A 20,083-nucleotide genomic window follows, 5' to 3' on the forward strand; every position below is an offset into this window, starting at 1 on the left:
AACTGTCTTTTCATGCTAAGCCAGGATTTATGTGGCTCAGAAGAGGCTACCCGGAACAATAAGGATAGGAGAAGGGATCAATAAGAGCCTTTAAGAAAGGAGAGACAGAGAGACCTACCTTCTAATTTGGAGAATTTCTCCACTAGCCAGTGAAAGTAAACAAGGGCCACCATTGTAAATGGGTGTCGTTGAATTGCATTCTTCATAAACGTCAAAGCATAGAACATGTCACAGAAAACAGAGAGGAAGTCACCAGTTTTCCCTTTAGAACCCTAGAGGATAGCAGTCATACATTGCAGAGGACTATTAATTTCCTGATAACAACAAAAACATTCAAGTATTTTATGGACACCTGCTTCTTTAAGTGAGGACTTACAAGGTCATCCATTCATTCATCTATCCATCCATCCATCCATTCTCTGCTGCTTAATCGGGTTTTGTTTGCAGGAGCAGCAGTCTGAGCAAAGATGCCCAGATGTCCCTTTTCAACCCACCTCCTCCAACTCCTCCAGGAAGATACCAAGATGGTCCCAGGCAAGCTGGGAGATATAATCTCTCCAGCATGTCCGGGTCTGCTTCGAAGCCTCTTCTTGGTTGAACATGTCCGAGATTCCTCCAGAGTGAGGTTTCCAGGAGGTACCCTAATCAGAATCCCAAACCACCTCAAGTTGCTCCTTTCGATGCAGAGGAGTAGCAGCTCTTTGAGCTGCTCCACTCCTGAATGTCTGTGTTCCTCATCCTCTTTCTAAAGCTGAGCCAAGAAAAACCTATAAAGGAAGCTCATTTCTGATGTTTGTATCTGCAATCTACTTCTTTTGGTCACTACCCACAATTTGTGACATTTAGGTGAGGACAGAGATGTAGATCATCCAGTAAGTTGAGAGCTTTGCATTTTGGCTCAGCTCTGTCCTCACCATGACTGACCAGTGCAACATCTATATGATAGAACACACTTCCCCAAACCTCTGTTTGATCTCCCAATTCCTGCTTCCCACGCTTGTGAACAAGACCCTGAGATACTTAAATTCCTCTGCAGCACCTCATCCCAAATCCAGAGAGGGCACTCCACCCTTTTCCGGCCAAGAACTATGACCTCAGACCTGGATTTGACCAAGTAACCTCACCAGGAAAGCAAGTACCTTGGCAGACTGATCTCCATATAGTGAAACTGCTGCTACTGAAGGAAGGTAGCAGTTCTGAAGAGCAGTTCTGAACATGGTGTAGAAAGTGCCCTGAGCTATGGCAAAAAAGGGTTATATTTCCTAGTACCACAGACAGCTGTTGAATTTCTGTCAAAGGCTTGATGAAATTGAGGTAGAGAAGCCACATACTTTAAGAGAGGGATAATTTCTAGGAAATGAACTAATGGGAAGGCCATTCAATCTGGTCAATTAATGACCGATTCACTGTACCCATCCATCCATCCATTTTCCAACCCACTGAATCCGAACACAGGGTCATGAGGGTCTGCTGGAGCCAATCCCAGCCAACACAGGGCACAAGGCAGGAACCAATCCCGGGCAGGGTGCCAACCCACCGTAGGACTTCACTGTACCCCCCATACTTTTTTTGTTCATTTTTGATTCCGCTAAATATTTGTTCCCTTGGTGGCATGATTACTAATACAGTAAGTGGTCTTTTGACACTACAGTACTGTATTAATAATATTCTAATGTGTAGATTTAAACAAAGGAAATCAGAACATACACAGTTTATACAGTGGGGCAAAAAAGTATTTAGTCAGCTACCAATTGTACAAGTTCTCCCACTTAAAAAGATGAGAGAGGCCTGTAATTTTCATCATAGGTATACCTCAACTATGAGAGACAAAATGAGAAAAAAAATCCAGAAAATCACATTGTCTGATTTTTAAAGAATTTATTTGCAAATTATGGTGGAAAAAAGTATTTGGTCAATAACAAAAGTTCATCTCAATACTTTGTTATATACCCTTTGTTGGCAATGACAGAGATCAAATGTTTTCTGTAAGTCTTCACAAGGTTTTCACACACTGTTGCTGGTATTTTGGCCCATTCCTCCATGCAGATCTCCTCTAGAGCAGTGATGTTTTGGGGCTGTCGCTGTGCAACACGGACTTTCAACTCCCTCCAAAGATTTTTTATAGGGTTGAGATCTGGAGACTGGCTAGGCCACTCCAGGACCTTGAAATGCTTCTTACGAAGCCACTCCTTCATTACCCGGGCGGTGTGTTTGGGATCATTGTCATGCTGAAAGACCCAGCCACGTGTCATCTTCAATGCCCTTGCTGATGGAAGGAGGTTTTCACTCAAAATCTGACGATACATGGCCCCATTCATTCTTTCCTTTACACAGATCAGTCGTCCTGGACCCTTTGCAGAAAAACAGCCCCAAAGCATGATGTTTCCACCCCCATGCTTTACAGTAGGTATGGTGTTCTTTGGATGCAACTCAGCATTCTTTCTCCTCCAAACACGAAGTTCTATTTTGGTTTCATCTGACCATATGATATTCTCCCAGTCCTCTTCTGGATCATCCAAATGCTCTCTAGCAAATTTCAGACGGGCCTGAACATGTACTGGCTTAAGCAGGGGGACACGTCTGGCACTGCAGGATTTGAGTGCCTGGCGGCGTAGTGTGTTACTGATGGTAGCCTTTGTTACTTTGGTCCCAGCTCTCTGCAGGTCATTCACTAGGTCCCCCCGTGTGGTTCTGGGATTTTTGCTCACCGTTCTTGTGATCATTTTGACCCCACGGGGTGAGATCTTGCGTGGAGCCCCAGATCGAGGGAGATTATCAGTGGTCTTGTATGTCTTCCATTTTCTAATAATTGCTCCCACAGTTGATTTCTTCACACCAAGCTGCTTACCTATTGCAGATTCAGTCTTCCCAGCCTGGTGCAGGTCTACAATTTTGTTTCTGGTGTCCTTTGACAGCTCTTTGGTCTTGGCCATACTGGAGTTTGGAGTGTGACTGTTTGAGGTTGTGGACAGGTGTCTTTTATATTGATAACGAGTTCAAACAGGTGCCATTAATACAGGTAACAAGTGGAGGACAGAGGAGCCTCTTACAGAAGAAGTTACAGGTCTGTGAGAGCCAGAAATCTTGCTTGTTTGTAGGTGACCAAATACTTTTTTTCCACCATAATTTGCAAATAAATTCTTTAAAAATCAGACAATGTGATTTTCTGGATTTTTTTTCTCATTTTGTCTCTCATAGTTGAGGTATACCTATGATGAAAATGACAGGCCTCTCTCATCTTTTTAAGTGGGAGGACTTGCACAATTGGTGGCTGACTAAATACTTTTTTGCCCCACTGTATTTGACCTACTTACTAAGTTGTAGGTTCAGTCAGTAACTTTAGAATGCATACGTTTTCCAAACCTGTTATTTCAGTAAAGGGTTACAATGCTTGTCCAACTGAGAGTCACAGTGCTGCACAAAGAAATGTCAAGCAGACTAATGTAGAGCATACAAACTCCGCAAACACAGTTTTCAGGTTGTGAGATTAACACAGAACTTTGGAGCAAAGAGGTAGCAATGTTGGCCACTTTATGTATAATCCTGGGTCCTATCAAAAAAGCACCCATTCATCTCTTTACTGAACATACCTAATCTAGTTTTAAGGTTACAGAGAGCTGGCCTGTATCCACTCAGCAAAGTACCCATCAGCCATAAAAGGTGTAGCACCCCAATCCTGTGTACATTCATTCACACAGCAGATGATTTCAGGGTCACTTTGGATTAAGGGAGGAAAAATGGAGTATCCAAAGAAAAGCCAAACTAACAGAGACCAAAGCTTTTGTACCAGGGCCTTAGGAGCCGTGAGGCAGTGCCGACCACTGTGCTATTAATAATATATGAGTTACATTGAATTCAAGTATACAATGATTAAATCAGCTGGAATGAAAGCATATTAACAACAGGTAGGTTGGTGTGGTCAACACTGCAATAGCTTCAGATTTGATTATAAAGTTAGTATTATTTGAAATCATATCATCATACAGTGTCATATGATAGTTTGGGAACCCCTCTTAATTCTTTGGATTTTTGTTTATCACTGGCTGAGCTTTCAAAGTAGCAACTTCCTTTTAATATATGACATGCCTTATGGAAATAGTAGTATTTCAGCAGTTGGATTAACAGAAAATATGCAATATGCATCATAACAAAATTAGACAGCAGAGATATTACATCAATACTTAGCCTCCTTTTGCAAATATAACCTTCCTCTAGACGCCTCCTATAGCCTTTGATGAGTGTTGGATTCTGGATGGAGATATTTTTGACCATTCTTCCATACAAAATCTCTCCAGTTCAGTTAAATTTGATGGCTGCCGAGCATGGACAGTCTGCTTCAAGTCATCCCATAGATTTTCGATGATATTCAAGTCAGGAGACTGTGACAGCCATTCCAGAACACTGTACTTCTCCCTCTGCATGAATGCCTTTGTAGATTTCGAACTGTGTTTTGGGTCATTGTCTTGTTGGAATATCCAACCCCTGTGTAACTTCAACTTTGTGACTGATGCTTGAACATTATCCTGCAGAATTTGTGGATATTGGGTTGAATTCATCCAACCCTCGACTTTAACAAGGGCCCCAGTTCCTGAACCAGCCACACAGCCCCACAGCATGATGGAACCTGCACCAAATTTGACAGCAGGTAGCAGGTTTTTTTCTTGGAATGCGGTGTTCTTCTTCTGCCATGCAAAGCACTTTTTGTTATGACCAAATAACTCAATTTTGTCTCATCAGTACAAAACAATTTGTTCCAAAATGAATCTGGCTTGTCTAAATGAGCATTTGCATACAACAAGCAAATCCGTTTGTGGCGTGAGTGCAGAAAGGGCTTCTTTCTCATCACCCTGCCATACAGATGTTCTTTGTGATACACCATCTGCAGTAAGATGTTCTTGCAGGTCTTTGGAGGTGATCTGTGGGTTGTCTGTAACCATTCTCACAATCCTGCGCATATGCCGCTCCTGTATTTTTCTTGGCCTGCCAGACCTGAGTTTAACAGCAACTATGCCTGTGGCCTTCCATTTCCTGATTACATTCCTTACAGTTGAAACTGACAGTTTAAACCTCTGAGATAGCTTTTTGTAGCCTTCCCCTAAACCATGATACTGAACAATCTTTGTTTTCTGATCTTTTGAGAGTTGATTTGAGGATCCCATGCTGTCACTCTTCAGAGGAGAGTCAAAGGGAAGCACAACTTGCAACTGACCACCTTAAATACCTTTTCTCATGATTGGACACACCTGTCTATGAAGTTGAAGGCTTAACGAGCTAATCCAACCAACTTGGTGTTGCAAGTAATCAGTATTGAGCAGTTACATGCATTCAAATCAACAAAATTACAAGCGGACCCAAATTTTTGCACAGCCAGTTTTTCACATTTGATTTAATTTCATACAACTAGATACTGCTTCACTAAAAATCTTTGTACCGAAAACACCCCCGGAAAACACCCCAGTACTCAGATGTTCCTAGGAAATGAAAGACATACCATTGTTATCTTTTTTGTTGAAAGTAAATTATTATGCAGGCTGAGAGGGGTTCCCAAACTTTTTCATATGACTGTATTATTTAGCATTTTGGTGTACCGGTGTGTAAAGTGTTTCAGAAAGATCTAGTTTCCAAACCTTTGTAAAAGCAGTGGTGAGGTACTCGCTGAAAGGGCCAACGGGGTTGTTTTGGTAGTGCCGTATGAGAGACTCGAGGCTTGGGTGAGTACTCTGCTCTCCGATGATCAAATACCCGCCTTCTTTCAAATGGTCAATGATGAAGTGTCGACATCGATCGTTTCCCCTGGTTATTTGGCAACATAAAATTAGACTCCATTTTTGTTTCAGTGTTCTGATTTTATTCACAAGAAGAACTTAAAAAACTGATAAAAGCATACTAATTGAATGATAATAATAGAGTGTCTGTGGGGCTAAAGATTCTTTACTCACTTGTAAGACAGGACAAAACCAATTTTCGATTCACTGAAACGAAGCAAGAAGCATCCTATAGGCTGGTCTTGCAGTAGATCTTCAGCTTCTCTGAAAAAAAAAGAAAAATTAAAAGCAGAAGCTTTAGGAATACAGCCAGAACTGTGTGTAACGAAGGGCAGCAAATCCTAACATTAAACATGCTTGAAAAGCCCACATAAAACCACCAGAAGATGTGATTGGGAAATCCTCCAGTTTCTCCTAAATGTGTAGCAGAAAAAAGCAAGTTTAGACAATGTATGTCTGCACAGTTTCTAAAAATATTAATCCCTATGGAAAGCCAAGACAATGAAGACAAGACAAAGAACTTCATTAGGAGAACGCTTTGAATTATTGTTTTAAAGGAATATTCCACCTAAAAATATTTTTTTATCTGTTACTTAACCCATGTTTTTTTAGTGATGGCCAACAAATATGATTAATCTAATGTGTTCTTGGCTCAGGGATACAATGAGTGGACTGCAGTGGGGGCCGGCAGGGAGCCAAAACTGAACAACAACAAACAACATTAAAACATTCATAAAAAAATCTCAGGCATTCGTGCTATGTAATCTGCATTTCAATTATCCACTACATTCAGCAGTAAATAAATACTGCTGGAAAATACAAATAATGAAAAAATTTGAAGCTTGTCAAATGGTACAAGCTTTTGACTTGAAGATTCACCTCTTCACCTCTTTCATTGGTCAAAAGTCTTGTCTTCAGTTCAAAACCTCATAGTACCCTATATAAATATATTGACATTTTATATTTTTACCCTGATAGGCCTAAATCTACTGGAATGATTGTGGTTAAAATTAGTAGGCTTCTGCCATTTTACAGTGCAAATAACAGTGCTAAGTTTCCATCATATTGAGTGATATTCATACAGTATATCTTCTTCAAAATATGTCAGAATATGAATCACACGATTTTTCCTATGGATGAAATCGTTGACAGCAAAGGCACCCAATATGGTGCAATGCAAATACATAAGTAAGCAGCAAAGTAAATGTATACACATTCAAAGATAGTGGTCTTAGGAAATGATTGGCTGGAAGGCAGCAACTAACCTTGGATGAGTTGAGGCGCTAGTCCATCTTTGGGCACATTCATGCACATAGCCACATACTTGACTAATTTAGTTTCATCAACTTACCTAACATGCCAGCCTTTTGGATATGGGAGAAAATCTGACAACTTATAAAAGGTCTGTGGTTCGAAACCTGATATCCTTAAATTATTAGTCAGTGCCATTAACACTGTGACAACTTGACACCAAACATATTTTCAGTAAGAATAAGAAGATGACAGTTTAGCAGATGCAGACCTAGGCTGCTAGAAACAGCTTAGGAAGAAGATGTCACTGTTTCTATTTTAAGAGCTGCTGTGTTCTTTCTGCTCATGCCTTTTATTTCCAATATTCTTTTTAATAAATATCAAAATCCCATATGGCAGCTTGATTTGATAAGAAAATAGATTTGTTCTTCCATCCCATTGAGTACTGAATATTTCCTTACATGAAGTAAGTCTTCTGTGCTTTACTTCATCTATAATATCAGAACCAGTCTACAAGTCAGATATGTTATTAAAATAATATATTCACATGTACTTATTTAGTTGACACCTTTATCCAAGGCAACTTACAACATTTATGATACAATTGGTTCCTTTTCTTTTGTTTTGTTTTTTTCATTTGGAACACAGGCAGCTCAACTGACTTGCTCAGAGTTACACAGTGTCAGCAGCAGGGTTTGAGCCAAAGCCTTAAACACTACACCACACTGCCTCTATACAGTATATATATGTGTGTGTGTGTGTGTGTGTGTGTGTGTGCGTGCAAGATATCTGGTGGTAAACATGCATATGTGACAGAAGTCTGGTAATTTATTAAGAGACAGTGACAGTGGAGAGTGAGGTTGTGCTGCCTTGCAACTCCATCACCAACTACAGTGTCTATATAAAGCCTTTACACCTTGAAAGTGTTCAAATTTTATTAAAATAAAACATTTAAGTACAGTGGATTTCATTTGGTTTTTTTATACTTAACAACAGAAGAAGTGTTCTTTTGACTTCATTATGTACTTTAGGCCTAGTTACAGACCCACCACTAGTTGGACCTTCCAGATAAGTGCATTTATACTACAATGAATTGACACCCCAGAAGGGTGATCTTCATTGTCCTATGATGTCACGTCCTCAACCAGTTGGCTGTACCAGCGATAATTTAAGTGGTCATATTAAAGGGGTTCAATACTTATGTGATAAATTATTATGTGTTTTATATTTGTGGTTCATTTAAATCGCATTGTAGAGATATGTTGTCATTTTGACATTAAATAGTCTTGTTCTGTTGATCAGTGTCAAAAAAGCCAAATTAAATCCATTGTGATTCAGTGTTGAAGAACAATAATACATGAAGACGTCTAAGGGATACATTTTATAGGCAAAGTATATAGGTTTTACACATCCCTTCTATGTAAGTTTTGTCCAGGTGTGTCAGTTTCTGGCTACACCCCAAAGATTTGTTAGACAATTTCAACAATAATGACTCCATAAGCCTATAATCCTGTAACATTCTCAAACGTTCTTAATCCACATAAGGATTGCTTTGTATGTTTTGTTTCCCCTCTGGCTTGATCCAGTGAGATAAATACATTTTCAGATACAATTCAGGGGCCTGGGAGTGTGAATGGGGGTTAGAGACTGAACCTTTCCTGGCTCATTTGACACAAGGTAGGAAACAGCATTGGACAGGGGGACCATCCATGATAAGACCTGCTTATGCACAACACAAACACTCATGAAAACAATTTGGAGATGCAGATTCACCTAACGTGCATGTTATATTAAATGGTAGCTGTAAAATGGTGCAATAAAAGAGTGTGGTGAAGTGATTGTATGTGTCTAATGATCACCTGCCATTTCTTACAGGGTGGATTTATGGGCTACAGGCTCAACTTCCAGCATCTTCAAAAAAAAGCACAGACTGACTCTCTGTGAGGTTATTGACTTTAAATCTATATTCATGCCATTAGTCTTCATTTAGCTGAAATCTCGATTACTTCGTATTTCCCGTTTATATACTTAGCCCTGAAGTGTGTGGCTGTTGCTCTTCTAAGAAATACACTAAAATTAAATTTTGTACATTAGTTTCACTTCACAGAACTTCATTCTGTATGTCTAATTCTGTCTAAAAAGCTGCTGAAGCAAAACAACATGGGTGCAATGGATGAACACTTTGTCAGTTACATTTATACAACTGTTTTCCAAGCTGTCTGCCTTTAAAACAGCCATTTATAATGAATGGTGAGTAAAATACAAAAATGAACACAAAAAAGGTCACAATTGTGTGTTTGTTGTCAGAACAACAACAACACATACATTTCTTTACTTTCAAAGTGGCCCATACTACGATGTCCTATTCTGTAAAGTTTTACATTACGTTGTGACCTATAGGGGGCATCAGTGAGCCCCAAACCCGAGACACAACCTCACCAACACAGTCCTGGGGTCAAATAAACTATTTTTTATTAATCAAAATACCATCTTACAGTTTTTTTTTTCCTTTAACAATTCTCCTTAATTAATTCCTCATCTTATTCCACTCCTCCCAGGAGAGGTTTGCCTGACTCCACTTCCGACTCTGACTCACCTGGGGTAGGTGAAGTGCTCCTTTTTAACCCAGACCTGGAAATACTTTGGGCACATCCGCACTGTAACCAGGAACAACTTTCAGGACAGGTGGAACTTCCTCCTAACTGGGGAAATGTACCTCAGCACCTTCTTCTAGCAGCACCCAAGGACCCAAGAGAGCTTTCCACCAGAACAACTATTCCCATGTAGCCCTGTGGGTGCCATACTTGAGGGATGCTGCAACCCAGTGGTTTGGGAAACACGTGGCTCCAGAAAGGCTTCATCCTTCAATAATGAACAAGGAGTTCCAAAGTACATAGTTCTAAAAATACCCATTAGAGGGGGAAATCCCATCAAAAACCCCAACTAGATACAAAAAGGGCCTCATGGAACCTTTATGTGATAAAACATTTATTCTTCCCAAACATTTTCTCAAATAACAATGAAGCTCCACGGAGCACAAAGGCAAAATGGAATTGTCTATAACAAGAAGACAATCCATATTAAACAAGTCCAATACATATTCCTTTAGCAGGGTCAAAAAATAGAGAAGGCACATTGAATTTACAAAAAGCACAATAACTCACTACTCCTCAGCACGTTCAAAATGAACCACCAGGAACCATGAAAGACCCTCCAGATTTACAGGGCGGAAGGCAGTTCCTGTGGTGAATGGCAAGTGGTCACCCACAAAAGACATGGAACATAACACAGACTCAGATAAAGATACATAAACCATAAAGAATACTGCAAATCATAAACAAAAGAAAGACTAACACATATAAAAGTAAAACAAAAATGTACAACAATGTACAACAAAGACACAAATCAAGCATTTGAACCCTCTGGCAGAGATATGACTCCTTCAGGCTGGGATGCCAGTTAGTCCACATCCTTCTTTACAGCATCTTTATAAAATCTTACAACATCACTTTCTGTGTTTGTAACAGTAACAAAGCAAAAAAACTGGTAAGAGGAGACCCAAAGAACATCGTGAGATAATGCGGGTAGGACATTAAGGAATGATGGCCCCACAATGCCAACTGGGAGGGAGTCATAAGTGTCATGAGGAGCCCCACAGACCTACAGGTTCATGCTGGAGAGAGAACAATTCTACTTAAGAAAACATCTTTGGCCTCCGTTTTGCATTCAGACTGATGATGCACATGTTTTATTGTGTTAAGTGCTGTGGCATGCTGCCCAAATGAAGGCTTCTATTTGTGTTCACATAGCACTTTTTATGGCAGATCTTTCTTGGTAAATGCTAATGTATCATACGCATGAAAGATATTTTGAGTGTGGGAAGGAGAATATTAGAAACTACAATGTATAACCTAAATGCTTTCTCATTCTTGTACAAATGAATGGAATATATTTCTATATTTATGACTAACACAGGCATATGGTAGCATAGTGGTTAATACTAGTGCCTCACATTCCCTAAGATATGGGTTCAAATCCTACTCCATTTACTTTTTAGGTGGAGTTTGCATGGGTTTTTCCCAGGTACTTTGGTTTCCTCCACCATCTTCAAAGATGTGTAGGTTAAGCTAACTGGTGTCTTGAAATTAGCACTGCTTGGGTGTCTAAGGGTGTAGACACTGCAATAGACTGGACTGGCATACCATGGAGAGTTGGTTTAGTCTTGCACCTGGTGCTACAGGAATATGCTCTGGCCCCTCACAACCCTTAATTGGAATAACCAGGTTTGATAATGCTGTGTTATGTTTATGTTGTTTATTTAGAGTGCCTTCAGAAAATATTCAGACCCATTCACTTTTTTCACATTTTTTGTGTTGTAGTCTCATGCTAAAATCATTTAAATGCATTTTCCCCCACATCAAACAACAGTCAAAACCCAAAAATAACAAAGCGAAAACAGGAATTTAGAATATTAAAAAAATTTCTTAAAGTAAAAAATGGAAATCACATTGACACAAGTATTCTTTACTCAGCACTTCCAGAAGACCCATTGGCAACAATTACAGCTTGTAGACTTCTTGGGTATGACACGACAAGCTTTGAATAACTGGATTTGGGGATTTTATGTTATTTTTCTTTTTAGATCCTCTCGGGCTCCATCCGATTGTATGGAGAATGCTGGTGAGAAGCTATTTTCATGACTATTCAGAGATGTTTGATGGGGTTCAAGTCTGGTCTTTGGCTGCGACACTCAAGGAAATTTTCAGAGTTGTCCCTAAGCCACTCCTGTGTTGTCTTTGCTTTGTGCTTAGTTTCATTGTCCTGTTGGAAGTAGTCTAAGGTTCAGTGGCCTCTGGAGTAGGTTTTCATTAAGGATATTTCTGTACGTTGATCCATTCAGCTTTTCCTCAAACCCGATTATTCATCAAATCCCTATCCCTGGAAAACAACTCTACAGCGTGATTCTACCACTATCTTGCTTCACTGTTGGAAAGGTGTAGCACAGGTGATGAGCGTTGCATGGTTTCTTCAACTTGTGATGCTTAGAATTGAGGCCAAACAGTAAAATCTTAGTTTAATCAGTCTAGAGAATCTTTTTTCTTATAATCTCAAAATCCTTTAGGTGCCTTTCTACAAACTCCAAGTGGACTTTAATGTGTTGCCATGCCACTTTACCATAAAGCATTAGTAGAATGTAGCAGTAGTGGTTGTTCTTCCAGAGCCTTCTCCCATCTCCACACAGGTTTTCTGTAGTTCAGACAAGGGACCATTGTCAACTTTCTTACTAAGGCCCTTCTCCTTGGTCGATCAGTTTGGCCGGGTAGCCAGCTCTAGGAAGAGTCCTGGTTGTTCCAAACATCGTCCACTTAAGAATTATGGTTGCCCCTGTGCTTTTAAGAACCTTCAGTGCTGCAGGGATGTATTGTATCCTTCCCCAGAGCTGTGCCTTGACACAGTCCTTGTCTCAAAGCCCTGCACGGAATTCCTTTGACCTCATAGCTTGGTTTTTGCTCAGACACACATTGTCAGCTGTGGGCCTTCTTCAGGCAGGTGTGTGCCTGTCATGATCACATTCAACCAATTGAATTGACCACACGTGGACTCCAAACAAGACGTAGAAACATCTCAGTGATGATCGATAGAATGGGCCATATTTTAAGTGTCATAGACAAACTGTCTGAATACTTGTGTCAATGTGTATTTCAGTTTTTTATCTTTAGTAAATTTGCATTAATTCCTAAAATCCTGTTTTTGTTTTGTCATATTGAGCGTTGTTTGATGAAGGGAAAATTAATTTGCGTGATTTCAGCATAAGTATACAATATAACAAAATGTGAGAAGATATGGAGAAGGAGTCTAGATACTTTCTGAGGGCCCTGTAAGTTGTTCAGAAGCTTAAGCAGTGAGGATATGCAGTTGCCTGTGGTGTGTATGGCAGCAGACACATGCATGAAAGCCTGAGTTTGTCTCTACTTTTCTATGCTTATAAATTGGAGTGGCTATTGAGGAAGAACTCTGCCCAGGCAGGTGATGCTGTCAGAGGGCTTAAGATATATCATATAATCCTCACTCTGATCTAAGACATAAAAATGTATCACATTTTATTGTAATTTACCACACAAATTAAATTTAGATTCCAGTTGCTGTACATCTAAATTCATCTTAATTCCAGTTTTAATTCAGTTACAATAATATAGTAAAACCTAAATGAATAATTTAATGAAAGGGCACTCCAGAACTTGGTCACAACTAAAACACATTACCAAACTTTCTCTCCCTTCTCAGTAGGTTTGCTGAACTGCCAATCAATGAAATGCATTTCTTTATTGAGGACCAACACATGCACATGATAGTGACAGGGTGACATGGTGGTGACTCACCATATCTAAGCTTGGGGTTCATATCTGATCTCAGACACTATCTATGTTTTCTCTGTCTGCATGATTTTTAAATAGATAGATAGATAGATAGATAGATAGATAGATAGATAGATAGATAGATAGATAGATAGATAGATAGATAGATAGATAGATAGATAGATAGATAGATAGAAATCCCAGAGGAAATTGCAGGTTTACATCACCAGACATAAAGGCTCATATATACAAGAATTGTAATAGTCATATGTATTGTATACTAACAAGGTACAAATACCCATATAACAAGAGTTACCTGTAAGCAGTATAACACACTGTACATATTTACTAAGTATAAAGTGATTAGCATTCAAGTCAAGTCAAGTTGGGGAGCATGTACTGGTACAGTGCGTTGCCGCACCCACTACACAACGAAACAACTTGGGATCCTGGTTTGCAGCCCTTCAGGCAGACACGCGGTCCAGTCATTAGATTCATTGTTTTCCTCATAACATTCAAATCTTACTGTCCTGCTGAACACAATACTCACTGAGACTTTGTAATCTTCCTTCCTTTGTAACTATGGACCCTTTTGTTATTCTGTTCAGCCCCATACTTTTATTACCTGCGTGTGGTGAAGCCATAGAACCAGACTGGCAGTTTCCCATCCCTTTCACGGATCAGCGGAGCTTGAGTCAACTGAAACCACTGAAGAGTGAGGTGATGCATTGAAGGAGGTTGGGGCTTCAGGTTCCGAAAACAGTTCGGGGGTACAGACGTTGAAGTCTGCTTGTCCTGAAATAACAAGAAAAACTGCTTGGAGGAAAGTGTTGCACTCCTTTTGTTATTAGACAATCAATTTAGCCTTTCCCATACGTCAGCTTGTGCAGAAGCAATGAGCTGGACCCCCCAAAAGAATCCAAACTCTAATTTACAAATTGTTTTGGAATTTTTCAGCGCACTAAAGAGTTTTATTTTAATTTTAAATAAATAAGCAATGAACCAGCTTCTCACATGATAACTTACCCACACTTCATCCAATTAGAGTTGATCTGATCTCTGGTTAAGGTCTATTGTGTTATGGCAGTTTCTCACATTTCTGACGCCTTAGGTACGGCCTAAGAACGGATACTGTGAAGCTGCCATCACAAAAGCCAGACGTGTGTTGAAATTAATAGAAATGTGCTCTGCTACTGATTTGACAGTAATATCGGTTAGTTCACGTTCTACAACTTCCTGTTGCTGCTCAGCTAACCTTACAAACATTAGTTTATAAAACAGTGCAAGGCAAAAGTGCAGAAATCGTCAGTTGTCTTCATGTGGGTTTTTAGCGAGGCTTTGGGTTAGACAGATGCTGCCAGTTCTGCAGGTGTCTGGATACGGAAAACGTACCAGGAGAAACAGAAAACAATACATTTACACATTAAATTGTATATTTTATATCTGTTCATATCTGGGCCGGAGTTTTATCCTGGTTCAATGTAATTAATATAAAGAAATAGCAAAATGGGAGCTCTGTGGTACTGAGAAATAATTCATACTTCAGCCAGGCAAACAACAGGAAAGTAAACTTTTATTGAACCTGCCACTGCACAATTAAATAAATCAAATAAACCATTGAACAGTGTGTGTTTTACAGCAGCCAAAAGCAAACAGGAAGAATTGGTTGTCTTATCACATCCAAAATGTCTAGACGGCCTCGGCCACTTTGACAGTCATGGCTTGACCTATGAAAATGCAGAGGAAGTAAAAACTCACAAAGCCATTGTTTTCCTTAAAAGAACTTAAGTGCCTAGTCTTTAGTGTGACCAGGTCTTTGGCAGGGGGTGGGGTGTTGGTGGGGGGAAATGGGGTGGCGTGTCTACTACTATCTGAGTCAACGCTAAGACGATTCATATGAAATCTGAGTGTATTTCCTACTGGAGAAAAACAAACAAATAAAACAAGCAGCATGTGAGGGTCTTTTCTTTAGTGTTCATCCCCATTCATCTGGGGGGCCCTTGAACTTACAATTCCACTGGGGAGTGGATACACAAGCAAAATATCTTAGTTATGTACTGAAAATTCCATTTTTTGGAGAAAAAATGCTTACAATTACTATTTTTTTGTGTCTGATTTAGTTTATACTGGTGTGAAACAAAGGTGTTTATTTAAATAAAGACTTGCTTTTAAAAATTTGAAGTGTTATGCTCATTACTCTTCAGTCATTTGAAGTTCCTTTATTACATTAGACAAAATAATAAAAGTTTATGTTTGGGTATTTAATTTAGGGCACAAAAATTCTGAGTTAAAAAAAAGTTATTCTGTATCTCTCCTCTTTATTATATGTGTTAAAATATCATACCATACCACAAGCTAGTGATACCTTTTTGTTTATTGATTTTTAAAGTTTATCCTGTTTTACTATTGGTGGCAGAATTGGCACTCCAGCCACCATAAAAAACCTCACCCTGATCCACTCCTTCTGAACTAGGGTGGTGCTGTGGTGTCACCCATTGCATGGCTGCACTCGGGTCCTAATCTGGGATCCCGAGTTGGTCTGTCATGTGGTGGTGCGGCAATGCACTGTATCAGTGTGTGCTCCTAACCTCTCTCTGTTTCAATATTACATGGGCGGAGCTGCAGGGAATGGCTAGTATAGATAGATAGATAGATAGATAGATAGATAGATAGATAGATAGATAGATAGATAGATAGATAGATAGATAGATAGATAGATAGATAGATAGATATTTTTATTGTGCTTTTCATTTCTATCTACATAAGGTACTTTATATACTACTTTTTATTTCTGTAAGTTATTTTAAGTTAGTCTATATTTTACGTTTCAAATTTGACAAAGTAATTTTATGTGCTGTTTTCCATTTGTGTCTTACTATCTATCTATATGCAGTTAGCAATTCTGAGGCTGACTAGTTTGGGTAGATCCTCCTGCTTTTATGATCCTATTAGCCTTGGATTCCAAAAGCATTCACCACCCTCAATGTTCCCTAATGACAAAATGAAAACATGTTTTCAGAAAGGTTTGCAAATTTTCATTCTTGTAAACTATTCAGATCCTTAATGCAGTATTTTGTAGAAGTCTCAGTAATTACAGCTTTAAGTCTTCTTGGGTACGTTTCTACAAATTTTGCACATCTGTATTTGGGCAATTTATCCTATTCTTCTTAGCAGATCCTCTCAGGCTCTGGTATATTGAATGGGAAGCATCTGTAAACTACCATCTTCAAGTCTCTCTAAGATGTTTTATAGCCTTTGGCTGGGCTACTCAAGGACAGTCAGAGACGTGTCCCAAAGCCATTCTGACATTGCCTTTTCTATGCGTTTTGGGTCATTGTCATGCTAAAAGGCAAACCATTGCCCTCAGTCTTGCCCAGTACACATTCTCTCTGGAGCAGGTTTTCTGCAAGGACCTCTTTGTATTGCTGCATTCACCCTTCCCTCAATTCTGACCAGTCTCCATGTCCTATTGCTGAGAAGCTCCTCCACAATATAGTGCTGTCCCCAACATACAGTACTTCACAATAGGGATGTTATCAGGCAGGTGTTGAGCAGTGCCTGGTCCTCGCTAGACATAGTGCTTGGAAGTCTTCTCAGTTTGGTTTTTGCTTCATAAGATCAGAGAATCTTTTTCTTCATTCTCCCTGATACCTTTAATTTGGCATATGCCTTTTGCTTAAGAGTGGCTTCCAACTAGTCGCTCTACCATAAATGTCTGATTGATGGAATGCTGCTGAAATTGTTTTTCCAATAGGTTCCAATAGGTTCTCTCACTTCAGCAGAGGACTTCTGAAGCTCGTTTACAACAACCACTGGCTTCTTGGTCACCTGCCTGACCAAAGGCCCTTTTTACTCAGTTACTCAGTTTGGCCAGATGGCCAACTCTAGGAGAAGTCCTGGTGACTCCAAATGTCTTCCATTTCACAATTACTGAAGCCATTGTGCTCTTGAAAAAACTGAAAGCTTTAGAAATGGTTTTATAACTTTGCTCTGATCTATGCCTCACCATCAATTTGAACCACAGAGGTCTACAGAGAGTTCCTTGAACTTCATGGCTTGTTTTTGGCACTGACATGCAGTGTGAATTGTGGCACCTTATATACACAGGTGTGTGTCTTTCTAAACGATGTCCAATCAATTCAATTAGCCAACCGTGGACTCAATAAAAGTTCTAGACACATCTTAAGGGTAATTAAAGCAGACGGAATGCACCGGACCACAATTTGGAGTGCCACAGCAAAGGGTCTGAATACTTATAGAAAAGAGACATTTGATTTTTAATAAATTCTCAAACCTTTCTGAAAACGTTTTTTTCACTTTGTCATTAAGGGTTATTGAGAGTAGACTGAAAGACAAAAATGACACATTTATCCATTTAAAATTAAATCTACAACAACAATAAAGTGTGCAGGAAGTGAAGGGGTCTGAATACTTTTCGAATTCACTGTATTAAAAAAGCAAACTGGCCACTGTTACACAATTGCCATTCTAATGTGGCTAAAGCAAGCGTTCCTTCTACCTAAAATGTGAAAGTCCATTGGGTCAGCACGGAGAACACAGCACTACAATACTATTTAATGTGTTTTGATTTTCTTATGGTAGTCACAGGTATTCTTTGTGTGTCATGAACCATCATGATTTGACTTTTTTTTTTATTATTTATGCTCTCCTTGAAAAGTCCAGTGAAATTCTCCTTGTGTATGAACTGTCTTGACATGAATTTCCACATTATTAACATTCATTTACTAGATTCACTCCCCTGTATGGACATGCTTGTAAATGTAAAAAGAATATGTCTCATTCAGTCTTACCCTGGAAGACACAAGTGCAGCCTACTAAGAAGCACAGGATGCAGTTCTCTACACAAAAAAGAATGAAAAATAGAGCATATTGTTCAGTTGTGTTATATATACCTACGGTAGATGCAGTTCATTTGAGACAATCCAAACAAGCTAATTGGACTAAACAATGTTCCGTCATATATAAACCACTTTATGGTCGCTAAGCCTTTCAGACATGCCTCCTAATGTGTACTTGGGTTCAATTGTGCATAGACTTCACACAACAAAGTCAGCATCCTTCAGAAAGTGGTATTACAAGTAAAGGGTGACATACATTAGGTGCACAGTCATCTGGCATGGGTAGTACAGAATGTGATTTCACTCTATTTATTTTAGGGAATACATATGTTACATTTTTACAGCTTTGCCATTGTAGAAATGTTATCGCCCATAAATGTTACTAACTCTACACTGTCATGTGTGATGGAGTTTGATGTATCTGTGACTATGTCCTGTAATGGACTAGTTTCCTATAAGGGGCTGGTTACTGCCTTATGATTGAGCCTGGCACCTTGTGACTATGCACTGGACTAAATGGTCTTGGAAAATGAATGGATGAAGTATTTAACTAATTAGTCATGAATATTATAAATCATCTGGCATAGTGGTATGATAAATTTGGAGCTGTGCAACAGTATAATCTTAGTAAAGGGATCTTTCATTGCTTATGTTACAAAGCATAAAGTTTGACTGAAAGACCGAAGCCATGCAAATGTTTCCCTCCATGTATGGGGTTGATCAGACCTGCAAAGTGAAGAGTGTATAACTCAAAGGTTGATAAATGAAAAACATCCAAGGCTAAGGCCGGAGACTGTAAACTCTATGGCTGCTAGTTTAGTGTCCCCCAAATACCTCAGTGAAGGATCCTGAGCATTTCATCTAACCAGCCTGGCTCCTTCAGTAAGAAGCTGCAATACATCACAACCTTGTAAGCATTAGCCAAATATACAACAATAATGATGTCCTTTTGTAAAGTTATTTGGTGAAAACAGAACATATTGTAGAAATGTGAAAAGTCAGAGAAGTCCATTCAGTCAATTATTGCTTGCCCACCCTTTTCCAGGTTCTGTAAGGTTCTACTGGTTGTGATTAGTCTTTAACAGTGGACGTGAGAAGACTGAGCACACAGTGCAGCCAGACTTACAAATTTTGAAAAAAAACCCATTAATTTTGTATGCTCTTTTAGCTTTGTGGCATTTTGCCCGGTGACAGAACTCAAAGCCCTGCTGAATTCACACAGCTGCGGCTATCAGTTTGCAGTTCTGGATAACTCAAATACATGAGCTCCAGCGGATTCTCTGAAGCTGACAGGAGCTATAACCAACTGTTTTCTCTACAGGGATGTCACATAGCTCTCCAGATTGGACTGACCTCGGGTGCTGATGCTGATTTGAGGCATAAATATTTGGGAAGTAGTGTAACCAGGCTGCGGTTGGTCAGACAGTACTTCCCACACAGGTTACCCCCCACTGAGCTATTGGGACATAAAATCGAATCTGCACCCTGTTTAGAAAGCGGAAGGCTGTTGGCATAGTGTGTGACTAATCAGTCGTCTTACTGTAAGGGAGCCTCTTCATCTATTTGATTTTAGCTCACTTTGTGATACTGTTCAAGTCTCTCAACCTCTCTATACTCTCATTGTAAGAATGTGCAGCTCCAGAAATGTAGCTTTATCATACATGTAATGAATGAAGGAAACAAATAAGAAATCATGCAAAGTAACAAACATACACATAAATGATTAATCAGATAAATACACTGTGCATCACAGATACATAAACAGAATGTGTAGATTAGAGTGGTCCAAAAACAAAAACTAGCAGATTCCAGTTCTCCACAAGGCTAGCTTTATTCTTTATAACTAATACAC

The 20,083-nt window shown here is 39.3% G+C and overlaps 1 protein-coding gene across 3 annotated transcripts in view; it reads right to left on the reverse strand.

Moving 5' to 3' along the window:
- si:ch73-109i22.2 (uncharacterized) overlaps positions 1–20,083 on the reverse strand; it is a 50,736-nt gene that overhangs the window by 7,032 nt on the left and 23,621 nt on the right. For all 3 annotated transcript variants that reach the window (XM_028795068.2, XM_028795067.2, XM_028795066.2), the window contains 3 exons: positions 13,998–14,167; positions 5,940–6,029; positions 5,628–5,793 (listed from right to left, as the gene is read on the reverse strand). In XM_028795068.2, the coding sequence (XP_028650901.1) occupies positions 5,628–5,793; positions 5,940–6,029; positions 13,998–14,167 (426 nt within the window). The remainder of the gene's footprint in view (positions 1–5,627; positions 5,794–5,939; positions 6,030–13,997; positions 14,168–20,083) is intronic.

The sequence above is a fragment of the Erpetoichthys calabaricus genome, chromosome 2, assembly GCF_900747795.2.
Source record: "Erpetoichthys calabaricus chromosome 2, fErpCal1.3, whole genome shotgun sequence".
NCBI classification, from domain to species: Eukaryota; Metazoa; Chordata; class Cladistia; order Polypteriformes; family Polypteridae; genus Erpetoichthys; species Erpetoichthys calabaricus.